Source organism: Lepidochelys olivacea (assembly GCF_965140295.1).
Source record: "Lepidochelys olivacea isolate rLepOli2 genome assembly, chromosome: 27".
Classification (NCBI taxonomy): Eukaryota; Metazoa; Chordata; order Testudines; family Cheloniidae; genus Lepidochelys; species Lepidochelys olivacea.
The window spans coordinates 10,643,138-10,668,630 of NC_140437.1; the positions used below are offsets into that span (position 1 = coordinate 10,643,138).

Below are 25,493 nucleotides of genomic sequence, written 5' to 3' on the forward strand. Positions count from 1 at the left end.
ATTTTGTGATTTCCTAATTTGTGTGTTTGACTATATAATTTTAGTGTAGATTGTGTAATTTCCTAGCTTGTTAAAAAACAGAAGAAATAAATTCCATCATGTGGAATCACATTGACACTCAAATGGCTTGTCAGCGTGATTGGGACCTTTAAATCCATAACTCAGTCTCTGACACTTGAGTTGATGGAGTAACTGATAACAGTAGTAGGTTGTCATCCTCTGTAGCTCCTGGAGGAGGACAAAACCTAGTTTAAGGGATCTCCAGGTCATCCAGTCTCACCTGTATATCACACCCCACTAAAGGTCGCCCAACCACTCCCACACCAAGCTCATCAACCAGAACTAGATCAATGTATTACAGCCCTCAGACATTTTGCCAGTGGGTTTCAGACTTTTGCTGACACCAAAGGAATGGTGAGCCTTGGGTTCCATTCCAGATTGTGAAGAGGAGTGTTTTCTAGTGGTCAGAACCTTCTCCGCCTGTTTCATCCTGTAATTGGGAAGCTTGCCTTGCTGCTACCTGTATTGTTCCTGCTCTCTGCATGAAAAGGACTTCAGTCTTCAGGGCTGTCATTCATGCACCTTCTTGTTAGCAGTAAAATTCATATTTCTGAAAATGTGTCCGGGCTGCTCAATTTCTGCTTTCTCTTCTCTCCAGACTAGTTCTTCACCACATTCGGGGCTGCCAAAACAAGTCAGGATCAAAACTTCCCAATCTATGGGGGATGTGAACACAGCCTACCAGCCGCCAGAGCCCAGAAGTAGGCTCCTGTCTGTCAGTGAGTATTTCTCACCACTTCCCAACCATCTTCATATTCTTAGCCATGTGTATCCATTGGGCATTAGTGTTCATGCTGTCAGAGGAGACAGTTGTGAGAAATCTATTGACGGATTGTAGGAATATTCCTAGGACAATTTCAGAGTAACAGCCGTGTTAGTCTGTATTCGCAAAAAGAAAAGGAGGACTTGTGGCACCTTAGAGACTAACCAATTTATTTGAGCATAAGCTTTCGTGAGCTACAGCTCCGATGAAGTGAGCTGTAGCTCACGAAAGCTTATGCTTAAATAAATTGGTTAGTCTCTAAGGTGCCACAAGTACTCCTTTTCTTTTTCCTAGGACAATATAATTCCTTATCAAAAGCCCTTTATACGTTTGTGATATAATAGTAAGGAATATTGATGTAATCTGTTGAACAGCTAAAGGGTTACTAAGTGGGATGTCCCAGAAATTCATTGAGGTTAGAGGTTTGGAAAGGCCATATTTAGTCCATTAAGCTTTTTTTATTTAGACTGGCATTTTAGTCCACAAAACTACAATGAAATAAATCTTGGGTTCTGGCATCTATCAGCCACCCTGATTAAAGCTTTACTAGGAACATAGGAGTTGCCATAGCAGATCAGACTAGAGACCCACATATTCTGATATCTCTGATAGTGGCTAGTATCAGATGATCAAACAAAGGGTGAATACGGTAGGTAGCTGGGGCCTGCCCCATTCAGAATAAGAAAATCAGAGTAAATAAATGTACCTTCCTTCCATTTCTTGAGCTATTCACAGCTGCTATTCTAATTAATTCATGTTCCAGTTGAAAGATCCTTTCAGGGCTGCTGACTGTAGCAGACATGCACTTTTCAGTAATGAGTTCCAAAGCAGCTGCATTTCGTTCAGCAGTAGGGCAGCCACAACAGAGCACTGAAGGTCGCTTCCATAATGAAAACCTAATTCTTGTGAGCTGCTGAGTATCAACTCCCCTTCATTTCATTTGAAGTTCTGGGTGTTCAGTACTTCCCAGGAAGCTTTTGTGTGTATAGCGAAGGACCTGGCACACCATTCATTAAGGCAAGTTGTAGTACCCTATTTAATATGTTGACCTAGAGCTACCATGAATGTATACATTTATCTTTTGACCCCTGCTTGCAATGGCTTTGACTAGTTTGAGCTGCTTATCTGTAATATTCCCTTGCATAACTGTAAAGTATTTTTGAGATCTGTAGGTGAGAAGTGCTAAGAGCTGTTACTATTTTTAAAGGCTGTAAACTTTTAATGTGAAAAAGGAGAAAACAGACTCTGAGACACCCCTTGAAAGCTCTTTGGGCAGAAATGCCATCCGCAAATGTGACTTATAAATAAGCTTCTTTTGTGTGTTAAATCTTGATGTGTAATTACAGAATCATAAAAATGTAGGGCAAGAAGCAACCTTGAGGTCATTTGAGTCCGTCCCACATTACTGAGGCAGGACCAAGTATACCTTTCAGGGGTTTTCGCAACAAATTTCTTGGTGGCCTCGAAGTGCGGCCTCTTGCTGCCAGTCTGACAATTTTTCTGAAAAACTTAATTAGCTTTAGGAAAAACAAATAAATATGCACATATACCTGTCCAAGTCATTGTAATTTGTTTATGTAGGGTTTGTTTGTTTTTTCAGACTCAGTAACAATGTACAGTTGTCTCTATTTACTGGACCTAAACAGAATAGAAATACAAATAAGGTGTTTTGCATGTTCTTGTCTTTTTTGTTGTTGTTCCTTTTGGTTTTTTGGTTTGTTTGTTCGTTTTTTAATAGAATTGCTAGCTAGTAAGTTCACCTCTGAAAAGTGATATTTGTATGTTTGTTAATATCACTTTGCACTGCCTGGGAGCTAGCTAACAAGTCTGCTGCTGTGAAAAGTGATATTAACAGACATACAAATATCACTTTTCACAGCAGATTTACTCAGCCCCTGGCAAGCTGGGGGACAGATTAGGTGACAGGCAGGCACCTCATTTGTAGCCCAAAAATAAATACTGATAAGCCTCCATTCCTGTCACTGATATGGTTGTACTCTAGCCTATAGATCAATCTAGATCTCTGGAAGGTGGCTGCTCTTTCTCCCCCCCCCCCCCCTTTAATTTGGGATGAAGAATGTAACCCAATTTCCTGGAGGATTTCAAGCTCTGCTTTTATGCCAGATGTAGATGGGAGACTAATACAGAGCAGTGTTCTGTTGTGATGGTTTAGATGTGCAGAATACACCTGTGTAGATACCCATCATATAAAGCGGGCAGTCTGCCTAAAGCCTGCTCTGCAATTGAGGTTTCTGGAGTAAAGATAAGTTTTATAAAAACAAAAAACAAAACTGAAAATGGTAAGTGCTGTCTAGCAGCACTTGTGGTTTTTTTTCACTGACTTCCTTTGATATACATTGATTTAGAACTGACTTCCTTTTCCTGCCCAGTGATGGTGACCTTTCCACAATAGTGGCTGGCCTGGAACCAGCGGGACTTGGGCTCCCTTCATCAAGCCATGGCATTGTATCAGAAAAAAGTGAAAGTATGCTCTCTTGACTCCGCCTAGCAATACAGCATGCTCTCCTGTTTATCTTGGTTCTAATTGGTTACCAGTGTCATGTGACCCCTGTAGACTTGCTTGGAAAATCAGGCAGTAATTTTTTTAAAAGCAGATGTAAATTTTTGCACATGCTCGGGTGCCCGACGCATTCCAAGTTATCCCACAGCATGTAGGTAGATCTGATTTCAGTTCATTATCACAAGTATAATAAACTGGGGGAAGAGCTGTATGAAATATTGTCATTAGGAAGGCGCTTACCAGTTTTCATGTGCCTACTGTAGCAGCTGGGCATATTGCATAGGTTAAAGACAGCATCATATAAGTGCACAACTCTGGGAGTCTTATCTTCCCAGTTCTGCTGCTGACTCACTCTGTCACCTTGGGCAAGTCGCCTTGGTCCTAATATTTTTTTCTAAAGGTCCTGATCACTCGCACCTTGAGTCAGGAGGAGCTGTAAGTGCTTAGCCTAGCCCTTCTGGTAATCAGGATCTTACCCTAGCTTTGCCTGTTTTCCCCCTCTGTGAAGTGTGTCAGTATCCTTATCCCCTCCTTTTATGAAGCACTCTGAGATGCACAGAAAGAAGAATGCTAGGGGTTAGGCTACCCTCAATAAATAGCGTACACTCTAGTGAAGCAGATGCTTGACCAGAAACCTCTTGCAGTAAGTACCACAGTGCCCTAAGTTCAAGTAAAATGTGATGTGCTCTTAATTTTTCCATAGAAATTGTTCTCCTGTCCTCTAGTCATTGACTCATTCAGGCTGGTTGAGACTAAACCATTAATCTTTGCAGTGCAGTCTTCAAGCTGTTTATGCAGTACAAATCTCACATGGCAAGGAGGAGATAGCTGGGTGTGCTTACTAATGAAACCCAGTACTGCTGCAGGTCTCCCATAATGTATATTTAATGAAACACTAAATGTTGGAATGGCTAGCGCACGTGATGCTAGTTAGGTGTCAGTGATGCTGCTGCTCAAACTAAATGGTGCTGTGTTTTGCATGTAGCAATTAATAATGGCAGTCCTGACAGGAGCATTTTGTGTAGGCAGAAGCTGATCAGGCAGCAAGGGGATAATGTCTCCATTATGTGGTCAGGGTAGCAAGGAGGCCCTCTGCCTTTGAATGCTGCACTCTCCTGCCAGCACTGAGATATGGGAGACAGCACCTGGAATGTCATGAGGTCGGTTTCAAAAAGGAGAAGAGGGCAGGTTAGATAGCTGTGATCTGTTGGGGCTCATGGGCTTCACAGGTGACTCTTGCATGGTATTTTAAACAGCAGTCCTTTTGTCTAATTATTCACTTGCCAGCAATGCAGCCATTGTATTGAGTAGCACCTATGAGCTCAGTCTCTGCACATACCTGTTACGATAGCTCCAGAATTGCTCTCACCATCATGAATGTTTGAGAGCTCCAGAAATCAGGCTGTTCCTGACTTTCTTTTTTGTCTTTATGTACATGCACACAATCTCTTCCTTAAGCATCTGGATAATAAACCTCCCTCTGTATCTGTGGTCCAGGTTCTCAGAACACAGGCCGAAGTTCACCTCCCCCTGGGTATGTTCCAGAGAGGCAACAGCGAATTGCTCGCCAGGGGTCTTACACCAGCATAAACAGTGAAGGCGAGTTCATCCCAGAGACCAGTGAACAGTGTGTGAGTATAAACGTGTGAGGGGTGGGGAATAAATCCAGTAAGCACCAGCACTGCTGGCAGTCTTTCCTGTGCCTGCCTTCATCCTAGAATATTCACCAGCAAACAGCTGCTGCTTGCTCGTTCAGTTACACAACATTTATAGGTGCATAGTTTATGTACCACTCCAGTGCAGCCCTTGAAACCCTCTGCTGTACTGCCAGGAGCAATCCCCAGGCATAACCTGTGCAGGCTCACCACCTATCAATGAGCTGCTCTGTGTACCCTTGACACAGATGCCCAGGGTCACCACCCCCTGGCTCTGGGATCTTTCCCTGTCTGAGCAGAGGCTGCAGCGACTCAAACACACCAGGAACCAGGCCACAGTGCATCTTGTGAGTGGAGAGGTCAGTTAGGGAACGGAATCGCTGCTGCTGCTGGAGTCAAATGGGGCCCACAGATGAGAGCTGGGGCGTGACACTCATTGGCAAGGCTGGGGCGGTGGGACAGCTCTCTACATTGTGAGGCCAACTGTGCTCCAGTATGATGTATATTTCCTTCCTTAAATATACAAACACAGACTGTATGACTCCAACCATATCATGCATGTCAGAGCTCTCCATTATCTAAAATAACATGGTGGCTCCGAACTGCTGCAACCATAATCCCATCTTTCACCCCCCCAGAGGACTTGCTGGGATGTACTTTCTAAATAGTTCCCCTCCCTTTCTGGACTAATCCCAGTCACTCACTCTGGATGAGCAATGGTGACTGCTGCGTCCTTCTATGCAGCATCTTATGTGGTAACATCAACTCAGCTTACTACTGCAGTTTTATTACCTTGTTTTACAGATGTTGGACCCTCTAAGCAGTGCTGAAAATTCCATATCAGGAAGTTGTCAGTCCTTGGACAGATCAGCAGACAGGTACAGACAGACTGATAAGAGCTCTTATGTGATTATATTGTGATGAGATTATGTAAAGGTTAGCTTATTTTGCACTTTAAATCATTTTACTTAGAGACCAATAGAATCATAGTCCTACATAATTTCCCAATATACTTCCTAGAGAGAATTAATTGCATTTTAAGATTATGGTTTTGCCAGAAGATAAAATAAACGAATCAAATGGGTCTTAAATAGCTTGTTAGTTTAAAATACAGCCTTTCAGTGTATGCAGATTGTGTGGGGTTAGACTGTCAGAGAACCTCTGGCTACAGGGCACTGGAATTTGACAAGAAACTACTTTTAAAAAAAAAAACAACACAAATTGTGATGTTACGGGGTATATCATTACACTAGATCCATGTGTTTTATAAAATGATGTAGCATTTATTCCAAAGGGAAATGAGGGATTTCTCTCCCTCCTCCTGCATGTTGTTAAACTCCCCCCTGCTGGCAATAGGGGGACTTGGCTGCTCCCTGGGGGGGGGGGTTGTCCAGGATCTAGGAAGGCTAAGTAAGACCTCTTATTAGGGAATCTGAAAGGTGGGTCAGTCTCACTCCATCTAAACCTATTTAGGAGAAATGGATGTGAGAAGCCTCGTTTTGTGGCGAAAACTAGATTTGTGTAACCACCCACCTTAACCTCTTGGAAACCTTTGTCAAAGTCTCCTGCCACTGCTGCCAAGGAAGGGGCTATTCTTCAGCATGGTCAAAGAATTCCATGTGTTGGGGAGGAACAGGAGAGAGAGACTCAAAAGATGCTGTGTTAGTCTGTATCCGCAAAAAGAAAAGGAGTACTTGTGGTACCTTAGAGACTAACCAATAATGCTCAGATAAATTTGTTAGTCTCTAAGGTGCCACAAGTACTCCTTTTCTTTTTTCAAAAGATGCTGCTAACCATGTTCATACTTTGGCAAGGTGGTTGCTTTTGGTCATGTATAGAGAAGTGTATGTTGACCTGAATAGTAGGGGAACTGTGTCAAACCCGTAACAGACTTTCTATCTCAGAGAGCAAACAGTCTAGGCACACAAGCTGGACCACCAGGGGTGATGGCAGGGGAGATTAAACCGAGCTAACTTGGGTTTAGCCGGGTTTTAACTTTTCACTTCCATAGCACAAAAGCAGGAAATAAATCACTGCAGCAGCAATCGTATTGCTGTGTAGCATCTTGTCTTTCTGTTGCTTCTGGGCCAGAGGTTTGAAAACTGCACTTACCCATGTGGAGCTGAATTAACTTCCTTTGAATTCATTGCAGTGTCCACTGCTGTAAATATCTGTCTAAAATGGCTTGTGCTCTTTTTTTAAATAGCCCTTCTTTTCGGAAATCTCGGATGTCCAGAGCGCAAAGCTTCCCCGACAACAGACAGGAATTCTCAGGTATATCAGCACCCAGTATAAAAAGCATCTGTTATAGATATTAATACAGGTTCTGACTTTAGTGTAGCTAATTTATTATGTGCAGATATTAGTCTCACTCCTTATATTTTCTGTTTTTTTGGTGATTATCCCCCCTTGTTTGCTGGGTACATTTGAGAACTTTTCAATCTAGCTATGAATTTACTACCTTTTCCTATGAAGCCTGCTGATAGTGGAATGTGCTGCCATTAGAACTTGTGTACATTACATAAGGAGTCTTCCTCTGCTTCTTCTTACCTGGTACCAGATCGTGAGAATCAAATCTATGACAAAGCAGGGAAAGGGGGGACGTACCCTCGGCGCTACCATGTCTCCATGCAACACAAAGATTACAGTGACGGTGAGTATGTTGCAGCCCTTCGCCTCTTGGATTGAAATTGGAGGGGAAGGAGGCAGCAGCTCTAGAGGTAAGCCAGCACCTTTGGGTGGCTGTGGGAAACTCTTAACAACTAGGGCACAACTGTAACTCCTCTGTTTGGAGAGCCTCACCACACACAGCTTCCTTGTGTACACAGTTGGTGCCATGCATGATGGTGGTAGCTCAAGATGATTGCTGCCATGTGTGATTCCAGGTTTCCCTACCAATGCAGGCTGGCCATCCTTTACTCCCTCTCTGTTCTCCCTCTCTGAGGGCATCCCTGCTGAACAGTGCCTTGCCTGGGATGATGAATAAGCACCTTGGCCACAGGCTGGAGACCATAACCTAAAGAGGCTTCTACCTTGGGGATCCCCTCTGCTATTTTTATCCAGCGTGGATCCTTGGCACCAGCTATACCTCGTCTGGCTCACTGTGCTCTCTTTAAAGAGTCTTTAAAGCTTCCTTTTAGTAAGACAGTAATGGATTTGAAGGAATAAGTGTGTTAGAGGACCTGCTGGCTGCTTGGGTAATTTTAGAGATTAAGTTGGTCTTAGCCTGTGTACCCTACTTAACTACCCCTTGTGCTGTGTTATGTTTGTAAGCCTGGGGTGTTATCTGGCAAGCCAGTCTCTCAATCCTCTTGCTGTAGCCTGTGTGGCCATTAGCAAGCCTCGGAGCTTGCATGGCAGCTTGCCCACTAAGGCTCCTCAATCTTTGCTTGAATTTAAGAGTAAGTTCCTGTTTGGAGCTTAGTGAGGCTGCTGAGGAGGTATGCCTCAGAGTGAGGGCAGTAAGGTGACTCCCCCTCCCATCTCTCTTGGTTATGATCCAGGGTAAGTTGTCCTGCGCTCAAGTAGCATGCTCTCTGAATGTGCATGTTTCAGTGTGTGACCTGCACTGTGGTGGATTTCACATGTCTGGTTTCCCCTTCCCCCCAGGACTCAGGCTCTGGCCATGCTTTCCTATTTGTGCCTAGGTTATTTGGCACACTTAACTTTCTTTCTCCTTCTCTCCCTCTTCCCCGTTGTTAATATCTTCAGGCCGGAGGACATTCCCCCGGATACGGCGGCACCAAGGGAACCTATTCACACTAGTGCCATCAAGCCGCTCCTTGAGCACCAATGGGGAGAATCTGGGCCTGGCATTGCAGTACCTGGACCCCCGTGGGCGCCTGCGGAGTGCTGACAGTGAGAATGCCCTTACCGTGCAGGAAAGGAACATCCCAACCAAATGTAAGTGTCAGGTGCCAAAGCAGCCAATCTGGGACAATAGGTGCTGAAGGGAGCCAGCATGGATGTGGGGAGAAGGCTCTTAATTTAGTGGACCTGGAGTTAGTGTCCATCTGTCCAAGAGCTTCACTAGGACAAACTGCTCCAAAGCCATGCACATGGCCATCTACTCTGGCTCCTCTGATAGACTGGTCCTGATGCTTAGAAACAAATGGTCTCAGAGCTTGGTGCTCCTTCTGCTGGATAGCCTTTAGGTCCCACCTGTGGTGGGAGAAGCCAGTGAGAGTCCAACTAGGAAACCATGTCCAGACTTAGAATATCAGGCTTGTTTTCTGCTTACCAGTTAGTGTTCTGGTCACACTGTTCAGCAATTCCCATTTTGGTACATTATGATCTGACTGTGTAAGAGAAATTCCAATAGCTGGCTATGCCTGAAATAGCTCTAGTGTCACTAAATAAGAACATGTGGATTTAAAAATACTTTGACAGCAGTCCCTAAAATAGCCAGCACTGTCCCTCACCATGATCCATACCAGCAGTGGGCTGTTTGCTGCAAGCTCACACTGAAAGAATGGGCTTTCCTATTACAGAGATTGGCAATTCTGCCACAAGGTAAAATCTGAAATCAGCTGAATCCAGGTGATGTCCAGGGTTTTAAAGCAGTTCTTAAAGAGCTGTTTATTTTATTAGTACAGTTTATCTAATGTAGAATGATGCTTGCAGACTACAGTATGTTACTAATTAAGAATTATTTTTGTTTTTGTGATTCCTGGTGGTAAGATTTATTTCCATGTTAATAGAACCCTAGACTTGTTTGGGAATGTTTCAGTTTGTAAAGAATAAAAATATCCAAGTTATTTCCTCATAAAAATAGGTATGAAAGGACAAAGTGTTAGAATGTGGAGAGCATCAAAGATAATCTTGTGCAGTAACTTTGAAAATTAACCCCTAAATTTGAGTCACTAAACTTAACTGTTTAAAGCAAATTTAACTTGATCAAATGTATCTCTTTAAAACATTGACTCCCAATAACAAAGTCAATTATTTATGCCTCTTTGCATCCTCAAATTGTCCAGCTGGTTGCTTTCTGCTTTTTTTGTTTTTATAATGAAAATGTTTTGTTTACAGGCTTTTCTTTGTAATTAGATGCAAAGTGGGGATAAAACATGACCTCCCTGATTTAGTGTTACTCCTGTTTCTCACTCTGTGCTGGTGTAAATAACTGCAAAATACGTAGTTCAGTGGAAAACTGAGCTCAGTTATTAGAATCTGACACAGAGTTTCCTATTTATACAGAACAAAGGCTTTGTCCCCTCACAAAACACTCCTCTAGCCAGAATTCTGACAAGACCCCTGGAAATGGTGTCATCCTTCTTGTCATTTCCAGCAGGAAAGAAGTGATCTTAGCAAGACACCCAGCTCCTTTTTATTCCCTACAGGGAGCAACTGTGGCAAGATTAGGGGTTTAATACTCGCCTCTCTCCCCCCTAAGGTAATAGCAACTTCTCTTGAGTGGATGCTGAGGGGGAGGAATTGCTGCATTTCAAAGCAACACACCACTTACCTGGCCAGAAATGATTGCTGCATTCCAATGGATTTATCTCAGTGGAACCCCTGATGGAGTGAAGCATCACTAAGTTCAGTGAAACAACTTGGACATAATCTCCAAGTGGAACTTCACAACAGCATTTCGTTACGTTCCATGTATTCATTTTAGCATGAGTGTGATTCAGTGATTAGAGCGGGGGTCTAGGAGTGCATGTTGGAGCCCTGAATTCTAGTCAGAGTTCTGCCACTGACTCACTGACCTCAGGAGAGTCACTTCCCATCTGTAAAATGGACATTGAAATCTCTTCGTAGTAGGAATTGATGTTTGTAAAGCACCTTGTGATCCTCAACTAGCACTGTAACAGGGCAAATTATTATTGTGTTTGCAGCTCCAAGTGCCCCAATAAACTGGCGACGAGGGAAACTTCTGGGACAGGGTGCCTTTGGTCGTGTGTACTTGTGCTACGATGTGGACACTGGCAGAGAGCTTGCAGCTAAACAAGTCCAGTTTGACCCAGACAGTCCTGAAACAAGCAAGGTATTTGAAAGAACTCCTCAAAGCTGCCGAACCTAACCATGCACACTGAGATTTTGTAATGTGCCTATGTCTCTCTCTGAAAGCTAACATCTTCCGCGGCCTGTGCTAGGGTTCCAGGCTTCAAGGTGTCATTTAAAAATCACTCTTCTGTTAGTGTTGAGAACAGCTTAAGCTTGAATCTGAAATCTATTTCCTCACTCTACTTTTGCCCCACCATCCCCTACTGGCTTGTTGCCGAGTGACTGCCATTAGGCCTTGTTAGACAGAAGTGCATGAGAAAAACCAACACTGAGACATTTGGGGGTTTGACATACAATTTTGACATACAATTTGACATACAAAGCCCCCTTAAGGGTAAAATGGTAAATCTTGTGTTGGGTTTGCTGACCCATTTCAAGAAGTTTCTAAAGATTTATTATTCTCTAAACAACCTGAACTTGGATATCTAACTTCTTGGCCAAAAGGAAGACTGTACATCCAGGGTGAGAACTTGGCTCTGACCAGTTTTAACCGGCATTCCTGTTGAAATGGGAGCAGGAATCCATTGGGTACGTGGCCTGCAGGAGTAATGGAGTAACTTGCTGGTGCCCGCACCGTGACTGTAGTGTGCATTGCCATCAGGGGACTCCTTGCCAGTTTAACATGCCACCTTCCCAACATCTAGCGAGTTCACTGCGAGGCAGGAGAATTGATCCATGAAGATGTAATTGTTCTAACTGAGCAATGGGGATTATGATCCCAATTTAAGTGAGGCCCTGACCATAGTGGGCTCTCATTTACACCGTATCTCTGCTGTAAATCAGACAGTCATGCTGGGCCAAGGGAGAACAGGCTGGAATGTGTCTTGGAGGTGCTGGCACCCCAAACCTGATTCCATTTATATGTGTAGTGCCTAGTTCCTCCCTCTTGAAAAGATGCACCTTCTTCATAAATAGGAGAGAGGAATCTGGCAGCTTCCTATGGCAGAGGAAACTGTTGCAGGGTGTGGAGGACTGAATCAGTGGGAATGCTTTTGGGGGAGGAACATGCTGCTGTTCTACAGACCAGTTGTGCTCTGATACCTTTAATGATCAGCATGTTCATTCTCTGGGAGAATCTGATGTGTCTCCTGTGCAGTCAGGATCTCTGATTCAGCCTGAAATTGCTGGATAGCCCTCCTGCCATTGTACTATGAAACCCTGTTACATCTGTGATGAGGATAAGGGAGAGCATCTTTGTGTGCGGTTGCAGATGCTTTAGATCCTACAAGATCAGTATCCCTTCCTAATCTTGAATTTGAGTAAAACTCACCAGCATAAATCTGGTCAGGAAACCAGTGATTGAAATTCTTAGGTTAAGGGTGCCTAAGAAATATCTTGGTATCTAAAGGGCTGGGGATACTACACACTCATTCCTAGCACATCTGCAGGGCTTTATATTCAATTACTGTTTTTACAAACAAACTAAAAACCTCAGCCCTCCAGTGTGGGAGGAAGGACTAGTCCCATGTTACAGCTGGCGAAATAGTTAATTTTTTGAATGGCTCGGCCAAAGCTATGCAGTAAGACGTTGATAGTCAAGACTAGAAACCAGGCGTTCCTGGTACTCAGCCCACTGGACAGCAGTGCCTCTCTGCTAGACCTTATTACAGGTGAAGCACCTGCAATCATACTTACAAACTTTTCACACAATAAACATTAACCTGATAGTGGCTAGAACATTAGCTTTTTCCAGGGTCTGCCTTAACTAATGCCATCCAGAGGATAGATTTACACTGAGCCCACAGACACAAGGGGTCAAATTAGTGGCTTTGTGGCAGTGTCATGGGCAAGGGTTGTTGAAATGGGGTGGTCCTTAGGCACTGTACCTAACCTGCTCTCTCAACATCTGTAGGAAGTGAGCGCTCTGGAGTGTGAGATCCAGCTGCTGAAGAATCTCCAGCATGACCGCATTGTTCAGTATTATGGCTGCCTCCGGGACCGAGCGGAGAAGACCTTGACCATTTTCATGGAGTATATGCCTGGGGTAAGAGAGCAAACACGTCAGTTAGAATTGTTGTCCTGGCCTGTTACTCTGACCAGGTCACCCCACGCTTCAAATCTTCTCAGCTGGTTCCTCCTGAACATTTTAAGTTCAACCTTGATGGCCTGTCACAGCTCTGCCCCTCCCTACTTCCAGTCTCAGCCACCAACTTGCCCATTTCTCCCACACCTTCTTCCTATATTTTGTGCATGGAACACTTCCCCCTCAACTCCTCTCTAAGGCCATGCATCTCTCTTCCTTTAAATGCCTCTTCCTACAAAGCCCTCAAGAAATTAGACAACCAATAAACAAACAGTTGGGGCGAACTGAGGATTTATTATACAACAAAAATGTGATCATGAATTTTTAAATCTTTCTCTGCATCTGATTGGAAGCTCTTCAGAGGGCAGAGATTCTTTCTTCCTGTGTGTTTGGACAGCGCATACCATGTTGTGGGTGCCTCCAGAATACAGATAAGTTCACTGGTTGGAAAACATGCAGGGCCATGGGATGGCCCCTGTAGTTTCAGTGTTGAAACAATAGCTTCTAGCCTCTAACATCAGAAACAAACGTGCACATTATGTGGTGGTTAAAGGAGACTGTTTTGGAGGATCTGGGAAGCTATCAGATCAGAGACCATTGAAACTTGGGGGTCCGCCTTGATCTTTATCTGTGAGATAACGTTTTGAGAAATTGGAGTTCTCACAGTGTTCAAGTCTCTATACAGGTGGATCCCGTTCTTGGTGCGCATACACCCCATGCGCAGGAGATTGAGATCACTTAACCAGTGATTGTCTGGTGGGATCATGCATGTGCTCTGCATGTTCATACTCCTCCTCCCAAGGCCAGAAAGGGTGGAGTGACCCCAACCTCCACTCAGTTCTTTATCACTAAGGCTATGATTTAGTCATGGGCATTTTTAGTAAAAAATCATGGACAGGTCATGAGCAATAAATAAAAGATCATGGGCCCGTGACCTGTCCATGACTTTTTTACTAAAAATACCCCAGATTTAGTCAGGGAGGCAGGAGGGGGAAGCCATTGCTCAGGTGGGCAGGGGACCGGAGGGCTGCTGGTGGCGGGGGGTCGGTGCCAGAGGCACCAGCTGCTGGGGGTGGCTGAGCAGCAGCTGCTCTGGCCACCCCCAGGGTCGTTGCTCGGGCGGTCCCCGGGGCCAGGCGCACTGGCTGTTGCTCGGGCGGCCCCCGGGGCCAGCTGCCTGGGGCCGCTCCAGCAGTGGCCGGTGTAGCTGTCCTGAGGGCCACCTAAGCAGCTGGCCCCAGGGTCAGCCACACTGGCTGCTGCAGAAGTCACAGAGGTTGCAGAAAGTCATGGAATTCGTGACTTCTGCGACCTCTGTGACCGACATAGAGCCCTACTTATCACTGCCTGGGGCAGCGAGATGGAACCTGTGTCCTACTGAAGTCTCTCTCATTCCAAAGTTGTTACTGTACTTGTTTTTTTAATTTTCATATCCTGTTGGCAAAAAAAGTTTGTCAGCTGGTAGTTCTGCATTGATCTGTGCAATATCCAAGCAGACCCCAGATATTGGGTCCCCTTGAAGGGATTAGAGTATTTTTACATTCCATCCTACCCCAGGATCATTATTTGTGATCAGCCACCAAGGAGAAGTCAAGATGGTCTGATCCCTCTACCCCAGAGGACAAGGAGCTGAAGAGATTAGATCTTCTTGGTAGAAAAACATATTTTTTAGCTAGTTTGCAGCTCAGAATAGCTGACCATGCTGTGAGCACAAACTCTTGGGTAATGAATGGATTCTGCGGATCCTGTGGCTTGTCATTTCCAAGATAATCTTGTCCATTTGCTTTTTGGTATAGGGTTCAGTGAAAGACCAGCTGAAGGCCTACGGTGCGCTGACGGAAAACGTGACCCGGAAGTACACCCGCCAGATTCTTGAGGGCGTCTCCTACCTTCACAGCAACATGATCGTGCACAGGGACATAAAGGGTGAGAGCATCAGGCCGGTCTCGGATGGGGGCTGAGTGTTTATATAGGAGACTGCATGTCATGTTTGGGATCTGTTTAAAAACTAAACACACTCTTGGAAGCCTCCAGCTTGAGCTGTCGGTGTGACGTCTCCTTTATGATTGCCTTCTCAGTGCCCAGATCAGTCAGCAGTACACGTTAAGGACCTTTATCAGCAACCTATAGAAAGAGGAGAGCTGTACGCACTTGTGACAGGTTGGGTCACAGAAACCCCCTTAAGAATGCCACCTGATGTGCCTAGACTACTTCTGAGCCTGTTTTCCCTGCCAGTTTAGGAATTCAGTCCCTTGCCTGGTTTGAGCCAGACACACTTGCCTGTTGCAAACACCGATCCAAGTCTGAACCACGTCCCCCACAAGCTGCAGACTTAACTGAAAACAGCTTAAGAAGTGCTCCTGTCTCCAACACTCAGATACCCAACTCCCAATGGGGGTCCAAACCCCAAATAAATCCATTTTACCCTGTATAAAGCTTATACAGGGTAAACTCATAAATAGTTCGCCCTCTATAACACTGATAGACAGATATGCACAGCTGTTTCCGCCCCCCACCTCTCCCAAGGTATTAATACATATTCTGGGGTTAATTAATAAATAAAAAGTGATTTTATTAAACCCAAAAAGTAGGATTTAAGTGGTTCCAAGTAATAACAGACAGAACAAAGTAAATTACCAAGCAAAATAAAATAAAACACGCAAGTCTAAGCCCAATCCAGTAAGAAGCTGAATACAGATGAAATCTTACCCTCAGAAATGTTTCAATAAGCTTCTTTCACAGACTGGGCACCTTCCTAGTCTGGGCCCAATCCTTTCCCTGGTATAGTCCTTGTTTCAGCTCAGGTGGTAGGTAGGGGATTTCTCATGACTGCAGCCCCCTTTGTTCTGTTCCACCCCCTTATATATCTTTTGCAAAAGGCGGGAATCCTTTGTCCTTCTCAGGGTTCCCACCCTTCCTTCTAAATGGAAAAGCACCAGGTTAAAGATGGATTCCATTTCAGATGACATGGTCACATGTCACTGTAAGACTTCATTTACACACTTGTCAGCTCACATGTATACAGGAAGACTTACAAGTAAATAGAGCCATCTACAGTCAATTGTCTAGCTGATGGGAGCCATCTAGATTCCAAACCACCATTAATGGCCCACACTTTGCATAATTACAATACGACCTCAGAGTTATAGTTCATATTTCTAGTTTCAGATACAAGAGTGTTACATTTATACAAATAGGATGACCACGCTCAGTAAATTATAAGCTTTGTAATGATACCTTACAAGAGATCTTTTGCATGAAGCATATTGCAGTTACATTATATTCACACTCATTAACATATTTTCATAAAATCATACAGAGTGCAACGTCACAGCGCTGTTCTCCGCTTTTCAGCTTCTGGAAGAGCTGACATTTGGTGGTTCTAATAAGGATGGTATTGTGAGGAGATATAATCTTTAAAATCCCTCGTCTGCAACTGCTGATCCCTTTCTCTCTCATCCCAACAAAGCAAGGTTTTGTTCCTGGCTGATCCCCTCTCTCCCCACCTGCTGTCACCTACTTTGCTTCTTTTTCGGTTACCTCCTAGATGAGCCTGTGCCTAGCCAAACTGCTACCGCCTCATTGGTGGACAGGCAGGATGCCTTAAGAACACCACGTCTAGATCCAGCAACAGCTTCTGACAGCAGGGTTTCCTTCAGGCTGCTGTCCTGACCTATCTTACCTCCCCCTTGCAGAACATCTTCTCTGGCCTCCTACACTAATGTCCTGTGTGACCCACGAAATCCTTAAACTGCCAGTTCCGAGTATTATCTTCTTAGGAGCCAGCCAGTCTCCTAAGGGTTAACAATAGTTGTCAGCACAGGTTCCTGTTATCCAGTGGAGGGCTGGTGAGGGAGCATCCTGGTGAAGGTGGAGTACCCTATACAGGCCTGTAAGGCCTCATCACATCATTACTAGGCTCATAAAGATGAGTGTGCCATTGGTGCTAAACAGCATCTTCATGCTGGGTCTTGTACATATCTTAAAGCTATTCACATGTGCTCCCTGGCAGGTTACTCATTGGTACATCCCCATCCTCCATGCCAGACTTACACACTTTCCTCCAGGAAACTGGGTGGACCCCTATAATACTCTGCATAGGGCCCTGCAAACCTAAGGCTGCCCTACAGAGGGCACTTGACATAAGGCAGAGCAGGTATATGTAAGGTTTATCAGACAGCGACAGTGAGGGGCTCCAGATCCCACTGTGAGCTTGAAGGGAGTGAAAAAGGCCCTCCTTAGCCTCTAGCATACATCTATATAGCAAGCCACCATCTGCCAGTTCCCTTTGGCCAGGGTAAACAGGACCTCCAAGCAGGTAACGTGGGCTAACTTGTTCATTGCAGGAGTTCAGTTATCTAATTAGTTCCATCTGCTAATCTTTGCTTTCTGGCAAGCGGAATACACCAAACCTGTACTCGGACAAGAACCCTTTCAGCAGAACTGTGCACAGCCTCAGCCTATGTACACCAGAGGGGCCATTTATAGGTTGCCAGACCTGTTTGCAGACCCTGCAACAATGAGGACACTGACTCAGCACTTCCACACACACACCCCACACACACACCCCCTTCACTTCCTTGTGTTTTTCCCTGAAGTGGCAGTTGTTGACAAATGGCTTGATTGCAGCCTGGAGAACAAAGATGGTGGCATACCAGGTCACCAGAGCCTTAATTGGGAAAGATCCTATCCTGGACCCAGGTACCTCTGGATCAGATGTAAACTCTACAGGTTGCAAATCCGACAGCAGGATTGTACAACAGCTGCCTGAATTCTTTTCCCTCTAGGAGCCAATATTCTCCGTGACTCTGCTGGGAATGTGAAGCTTGGGGACTTTGGGGCCAGCAAACGGCTGCAGACCATCTGCATGTCTGGAACAGGTATCCGCTCTGTCACCGGCACGCCATACTGGATGAGCCCAGAGGTGATCAGCGGAGAGGGTTATGGAAGGAAAGCGGATGTATGGTGAGGAACTGCTCAGAGCTTTATCTATATTCCATAGAGAGATTCACAGCTTTTCTTGAGACCTAGGTGATGTGGTCAGTTGTTAATGAATCAGCCCTGCCTCTGTAGATTTGGATTCAAATTTAGCCTGAATCAAAAATGAAAATGAGTTTGACACAATTTGGGCTAGTTGATCACAGCTTGAGACCCAGGGCTGCTGTGGACCGTATTGTGCAATTTCATCTTCAAAAATCCATTCTGCAAGGCTGTGGTCCCTCTATCTATTACATCATCACGTGGAGGCAGGAGGGAAGATGCTATCAAGATGTCTGTGTTCAAGACTATCTCTTATTGTACTTCCATCTTCCCATATCCCTTAACTGTGTCACATCTAGGTTAGACAGAAAGAAACTTAGGATAGAGTCCTGTTTTCAGTTTGTCTGCAGTGCCATAAGCATGCATAGCATGTTATAGACAAAAGTTAGGATTTTGGTGCATTGACAGAACTGTGGGGAGGGAATGCCTCAGACTGGAATAGCAGGGGAGCTGTAGGTCGGGATTGAGGTGAACTGGCAGACAGACACATGGAAATTGTATACACATTAGGATTAGCACAAGTCAGGAAACAGTACTCACGCAATAGAGGAATTAACAGTCCCAAATCCCTGAAGTATAAGTTTTTAGAGACAGTGGGCTGGCCAGGGCTATAGTTAAGTTGTGCAGCTTTAAGAGTTACCAGTAAAAGCAGTGCTTATGTCTCCTTAATTAAATGAGGACTGCATTATTTTTCATACAACTACTTAACAGAATTGTAACTGAAAATTTTTCCCAGTATACAGTGATCTCTCCCAACTAGGAATCTCTGGGAAAGAATGGAGCACATGTGCATCCTCTCGGGATTGATGCAGTTGTAAATTTCCTTTTGATGCTGACAGTGGTCCATTCCCATCAGAGAGGCGCTGCTGTTGGCTGAGCTCCAGGCTTTACAATCCTGATGGTTATTTTGGGGTCAGAATTTTCCAGTTCCATGTTAGTCTCTGAGTAGATGTGTATGGAGGAGACACAGAAACGTAACCGATCCAGCCACTTGGCGGTCAGCCATCGCTGCAGGCCTCTCCAGTTTTTTTCTTAAATAGCGAAATATGTGAGTTATTTGTTATTGCTGGAAAAACTTGACATGAAAAACATTCCTGCTGTTTGCTGAATATCTTAAAGAAACTGGATCTGCTTAAATGGTATAAATCAGTCTAAACAGTAAAATATCCCTGCTTGGTCTTGAGCAAACCCCAGCACATCAGCACACATGGTTTGCATTTTCTGTACTCTCGTACTAAGTCTTAGGCTGCGGGGAAGCCAGTGTTAACTTTTTTTGTTGGGTTTAAACCTTGTCAAGAAACTGGTACTTGTGCATGCATCAGATTTAATTCCTTTCCTCCCCTGCTTTGGTGGTTGATGGGAATCTGCCTTTGATGAAACATCTTATTCTTTGTAGCACAGATCAGAAGAGTTTAGTTTTAAAGATGAATGGGGAATTTTTCCCTATTTAATAGCGGGAAGTGTGATCTGGAAGCCAGGAACTGCTCAGCTCTGTTGGTGATTCCCTCTTGGCCTTGAGCAGGTCACTTAATTCTTCTTGAGCAAAATTCACTGCCATCATACACAAGCACATTTCCATTGGAGTCGCCGGAGCTACGCATGCTTCAAATCACTGCTGAATTTGACTCTCTGTAAAATGAGGGGTAATACGAGCTTTCCTTCCACACAAGGATAGCAAGGCTCTTAGTGTCTTTCTACTCTGAAAAGTGATTTTGTCAAAACGGCCTTGTGGGATTACACATCTCTGATTTACTCAGTTTACAGATACAAAGGTCTTTTCTATCTTGCAGCCCTGCAAACCTTCCTCTGGGATCTGAGAGTTCAGCTGGGTGTTATCCTACTCTGCACCGGCACCCGTGATACAAGTTCAGAAGGTCAAATGATTCTGTTAGTGGCATCTGTGTGGACCTGTTGCCTTCAGTGGGTAGCACAGGTGTTAACTGAGGACAGAGTTTGAGGACGTAAGGCTGCACAGGTGTAACTTAAAAAATTGTTGGTGCTGTGTGAGCCACAATGGAACCCAGCTCCCTCTCCCAGAGCTGCCGACTCTCAGCACAGTAGTAAAAAGTAGTGATGTCAGTTGTCAGCAGATCTGGTTTGGAATCCATGCAGAGAATAGATCTGAGTATGAGGCCATTTTTATAGTCCCTTTTCAGAGCAAAGCTGTACCTGACCACTTGCTGCCAGGAATTCCTATGTAAATGCTAAGCATTATTGTATGAAGCTGTCTCATATTTTTTTCCTGTCTGCTTCTCCAGGAGTCTTGGCTGCACTGTCGTTGAGATGCTGACCGAGAAACCACCCTGGGCAGAATATGAAGCCATGGCAGCCATTTTCAAAATTGCCACCCAGCCAACCAACCCCCAGCTCCCTTCTCACATATCGGAACATTGCCGGGACTTTCTAAAGCGAATCTTTGTGGAAGCCCGGCAGAGACCTTCAGCCGAAGAGCTGCTCAGACATCACTTTGCACAGCTCCTGTACTGAATTACCTCCCATGCCAGCCGTTCACTCTGGGCTTTCAATGCCCCTGTCTGGTGAAACCATGCAAGTGACAGTTGTGGAGCTGCGTCTTCAAAATGCTGTCTCAGCTGTCCTAGTCCTCTGGCAACTGATGCTGAGGAACCCGGGGTGTGGCCTTGGTCCTGGTATGTTTTGCTGGACTGATGCTCATTCTGCCAATGGCTGTGCAACACAGAGCTGCATTTTGTCCTTGTTATCTTGTTGTGGGGTGGCAGCTGGCTGCATGTTTTCTGCAGGCACAAGCAGAGGGCTCTAGGAAGCTTCTTGTTGAATGTACATAGGCAACAGAAATCTGGACCAAAGTGGGAACTGGAGGAGCTATGGTCAGAGTAGAAACATACGACAGCCACCCAAACCAGCTCTCCACAGGGGGCTTTACAGTGTGGATCGCTCTGTTTTCCAGACTGCTAGGTCTTTCCAGGCTTCTACAGTACAAGAATCCAGCAAAGCCATGTGTCATTGAGCATGCGCTCCATATATAATGATATATTTTTCTTCTTAAGTATTCAGCATCTGAAGGTGTTCAGAAAATATTGATTCAGAAAATATGTGAATAGTATTATTTTATAATGAACCCTGGGGTTCGGGGTGGGAGGGGGAGTTGTTTTGCTATCCAAATGTCAGGATAATTAGGAAGTTCCAGCAGAACACATGCTTTATAGGGCCTATGCTAAAGGGCTCTCCCAGCGAGGGTAGGGAGTCCATACTTGACTTTCAAGGCCAATGTTATCCTAGCGTCAGGACAAGGTGTCCTCACTGTACCTCCCTAAGACTTCTTGTTCCAAACAAAACTCTTCTGGAAGGGAGAGTTCGCAGGACAGCTTTCTGCTGCATCTGTCTTTCCAAGGGTTAAACTATTTATACCAATCCCTTAAACCAAAGATGATTTCAGTGCTACCAGAGAACTTACTTCAGGGAAAGGTTAAATACTTGCATTAGGCCAGACTGGCAAAGCTACATGAAGAAAATGAGTTGCCCTTTCTTGCATAGGGAGGAGTTTGCTGGACACTAATTCACTGGCCGTTCTAGGGTGAAACCAAAGGTGATCTTTCCCCGCATGTTTCGGTATATGCGGAAATGTTCGTTTCAGGTTTCCACCATCTTTTTAAAAAAAAAAAAAAAAACCCGGAACAAATAAAAACCATGGTAGAGAAGCTTTTGTAACTGAGACATGTCAGTCAGTGAGGCAAAGGTAAAGAGCATTTGTTATGCCTGTCTGAAATTGATTGGAAAAATGGGATCGGTCCCCAAGAGAGAGGCATAACATACACAGACTGTTTTGTTCTATTGCAGTGGTTCTCAAACTGTGGGTCGGGACCCCAAAATGGGTCGGGACCCTGTTTTAATGGGGTCACCCAGGCTGGCTTTCTACTTGCTGGGGCCCAAGCCCCACCACCTGTGGCCGAAGCCCAAGCCAGAGTCATGGGCAGCATGGCTCAGGCTTCAGCTTCAGCCCTGGGTGTTGGGGCTCAGGTTATAGGGCCCCCACCCAGGGCTGAAGTCCTTTGGCTTCAGCCGCCAGGGGTGGTGGGGCTTGGGTGCGCTCAAGCTTCAGCCCCCGCCCCCTCCTGGGGTTGTGTAGTAGTTTTTGTTGTCAGAAGGGGCTCGTGGTGCAGTGAAATTTGAGATCCCCTGCTCGATTGTATCTTGCCATGGATATGAACCAAGCTTCTGATATCTCTGCCACTGGTGGCTTGCTAGTCTCAAATGCTGCATTTTGATTGGTACACTAGTAGTCCTGGTCTTAGTGACATAGAGGACTGAAGGCAATAAGACCTCATTTAAAGGCACACTTGTGGCAGGTTGTCATGTTTTTATTAAACAGGCTCCTCACCTAGGAGTAAATAACACCTCTGGTTAATAAAACTGAAAAGGCGTCATCTAAAGTGTCTTTCATGGACACAACTGAGAGACATGTATAAGCAATGAAAGCAGGCTAGTGATTATGATCAGTTTCTAGTCAGTTTCACTTTCAGGCTCTCAGCCACTAACACAAGGATGCAGTGTTTGGGTTGCAAGTGTCTTTCCAGAAATTATTTAATTCATATGGAAATACGTCTGTTGACCTTACAAAAGCCTGGATTTTGAGCCAAACTTTTCCAGACAGTGTCCCTTTTAAAAACATACTGCCTCACTCTTAGTTGCCGTATGCATTGTCATCACTTGCACCAGTGCAAAGTGGGGGGGAGGGTGGGGGTATAACACTTCCACTCTACTCTGCTTTGGGACCATTTTACACATGCTTTGCACTGGTGCAAATGACCACATAAGGCGCAGGGCAATGAAAAATTGGACTCATGTCCTCAATAGAAGTAGGACTGAGTAGTCCTTCCATTGTGCAAATGTCAGTATTATTCAAGCCTGTGGTTTTATCACTCGCAGCCAGCTCTCTTACCTTTTGAAATGTACCAAAGATCAGAGCCTTTTCCTGCTTCAGAATTTAACTTGCAGGTGTACAGCAGCTGTGAGGACCAATGCAGCATTCCTGTCTGCCTTGGCCCCTCTTTACCCAGCTTGTCCTCACAGAACTGACTAAGGCCTGCTTCGGTGGTCTTTACTCATTATCCAGCACATCACTCTTTGGGAGAATAGAATAGGGGGCTGAGGAAATGGTGTAACTTGTTTAACGTTTCAAAGCAACTAAATCCTCAGGATCTGTTGTGGCTTTTACCTCATACGTGTCCCTGGAACGCTGTTCTGGAGCAGAGCAAACAGCATCTGGACTGACGTGCCAAGTCCTTTACCCTGCCAGAGCTTCTGACCCTATCTAGAGCTCTGGAACTCCCCCCCACACTGAAATGTGCCTACTCTGCGTATACACTTGTATTCCAGTTTTTATTAATGGAAGAGTAAATTGCAATTGAACAGTGACAGAGGACTTCGGTCTTTGAGAACATGGTAAGCCAGCTTGGACTTCTTGTATTCCAGTACCTGACCCAATGCCGCCCGTTCGGCACAAGCCAAAGCATTACTTGTATGTTTGGAGATGCACTTTTATGAATGTAGTTTATATCGCTCTTTTTTAGCTCTTTTTACATCATGTAAACATTGATGCCTCATACTTTTATTTATATCGTAAAAGATCATATTTGGTGATTTTTATATATATCGACTCGACTGTTACAGGGGGAAATAAATTTGACACCTTTATGAATTTAAAAAGGGGAAAAAAAAGCAGCTGGTTTTGCAGAGAATTTGCTGATGGTTTATAACGAGTACTGCCAACCCAAAATGCCGCCTTTGGTTCCTCACTGGGCCTGTCAAGCACTCACCCCCATTCATGCAAACTGAAACCTCAGATCCTCAATCTGTCCCAAGGGGAGCAACCTTGAGGACTGACTCTCATTTACACTAAGCCTGGTCAGCATAAAGGGGCCTTAGAGTGGGCATCAATTGCATTTATATCCACTCTTTTAAGGCCTCTTGGCATTGCCAGAGCTGTGTAAATCACAGTGGAGCCCATTTGAGGGGGTTTGGCTGCCTAAAATTAAGCAGTTATGACTATCCCAAATCTCATTTTACATCTTCAGCTGCTCCTCCCAGGAAGGGAGGGAGACTCAATGCTTGTTATGAGCTCTAGGATCCTCAAGTGAAAGGTCCTGCAGTAATGAAGAGAATTAGAATCGCTGAAGGATAATCCTGTAGTAAACCATTGCTCCTGGGACAGTTAAGACCTCAAATCATTAAGGTGAAATATCTGCAAAATCCCCATTAGAAAGGAGATTGCTGAATGCCTCACCTGCATGTTCCATGCAATCAACTAGCATTGAAACAAACCAAGCGTGGAGGGGATTTAATACCCATTGAGCTTCTGAGGAAACAAAAAATTGGCATTTTGGTCTTGGTGTGACGATTCTGTGCATTCTAGGTTATCCACTTGCTCTCCAGTAGATCTGATTTCTCTCCCAGTCACTGTAAATTTCAGCAATTTGGCTTCTGTGCATGACACAAAATATTCCAAAGGGATTCAGTGAAGCTGCAGATCACAAAAGCAGTTCCCTTTTATTTTGCTGGTAATAAGCAAAACAAACTGATCCATAGGGGAATTGGTGCCTGCTTTGGTGACGCACATTATTTCTGAGGTGCCAGCAGGGCCTGTATAATTGTTGATGCCTCAGGAAATGTATATCCCCACTGTGTAACTCCTTCCTGGTATGCAAAGGCCAGGTGTCCAGCACCATACAGCAGATAGGACGAATGCCCAGTGATTGGTGCCTAATCACTGCAGCTGCTGTGGGCAGTTAAGTGGCTGAATGTGAACTGAAACCTGTGTACAGCACCCAGGCCCTGTCCCTGCAATTGGGAATTGACTGGGTTTTTTTTCAGAGGCCTAAGGGAGCTAAATGCCCAGTGGGATTTGGGCACCAACTCCCAGAGGCTCCTGTGTCTATCCCAAGCACCATTAGGCGCTGATCTCACTGAATGGGTCTGAATTTCCCAGCTGGGAGGGAGACGTGCCTGGGAAGCAGTTTAGAGGATTCTGGAGTCTGTAACCACGTGTTTGACACAACATATGGGTAGCAGGGAGATATTACTGTCTTAACCTGGATTGTGCAGAAGACCTTGAATCAGTAGTTTATCTGATTATGTATACCGACCGGGGGCTTGCAGTGCAAAGCCAGGCCAATGTATCATTTATTTACAATAAAATTATCATTTATATGAAAGCTGGCTTCTCGGGTGATGTAAATGCTCATGTGCGTTTCTTATAAACGGAAGCGAGAAGGTGGGTGACATAATATCTTACTGGACCAACTTCTGCTGATGGAATTGACAAGCTGTCGAGCTTCATAGAGCTCTTTGAAGCTCAGCTTGTCCTTTGCATTAACAGAGCTTGTCCCAGTGAAAGGTATTGCCTCGGCCACCTTGTGTATCTCATATTTTAGGCCTAACATGGCTACA

The 25,493-nt window shown here is 44.8% G+C and overlaps 1 protein-coding gene across 1 annotated transcript in view; it reads left to right on the forward strand.

Annotated features, from left to right (window-relative positions):
• Positions 1–25,258, forward strand: part of MAP3K3 (mitogen-activated protein kinase kinase kinase 3) — a 53,026-nt gene extending 27,768 nt beyond the window's left edge. Inside the window, exons 7-17 of the mRNA XM_084615997.1 lie at positions 659–779; positions 4,842–4,975; positions 5,804–5,877; positions 7,206–7,273; positions 7,560–7,652; positions 8,711–8,902; positions 10,837–10,985; positions 12,858–12,989; positions 14,825–14,954; positions 17,816–17,993; positions 20,327–25,258. Coding sequence (XP_084472123.1) covers positions 659–779; positions 4,842–4,975; positions 5,804–5,877; positions 7,206–7,273; positions 7,560–7,652; positions 8,711–8,902; positions 10,837–10,985; positions 12,858–12,989; positions 14,825–14,954; positions 17,816–17,993; positions 20,327–20,555 — 1,500 coding nt within the window. The 3' untranslated portion in view covers positions 20,556–25,258. The remainder of the gene's footprint in view (positions 1–658; positions 780–4,841; positions 4,976–5,803; positions 5,878–7,205; positions 7,274–7,559; positions 7,653–8,710; positions 8,903–10,836; positions 10,986–12,857; positions 12,990–14,824; positions 14,955–17,815; positions 17,994–20,326) is intronic.
• Positions 25,259–25,493: the final 235 nt, after the last annotated feature.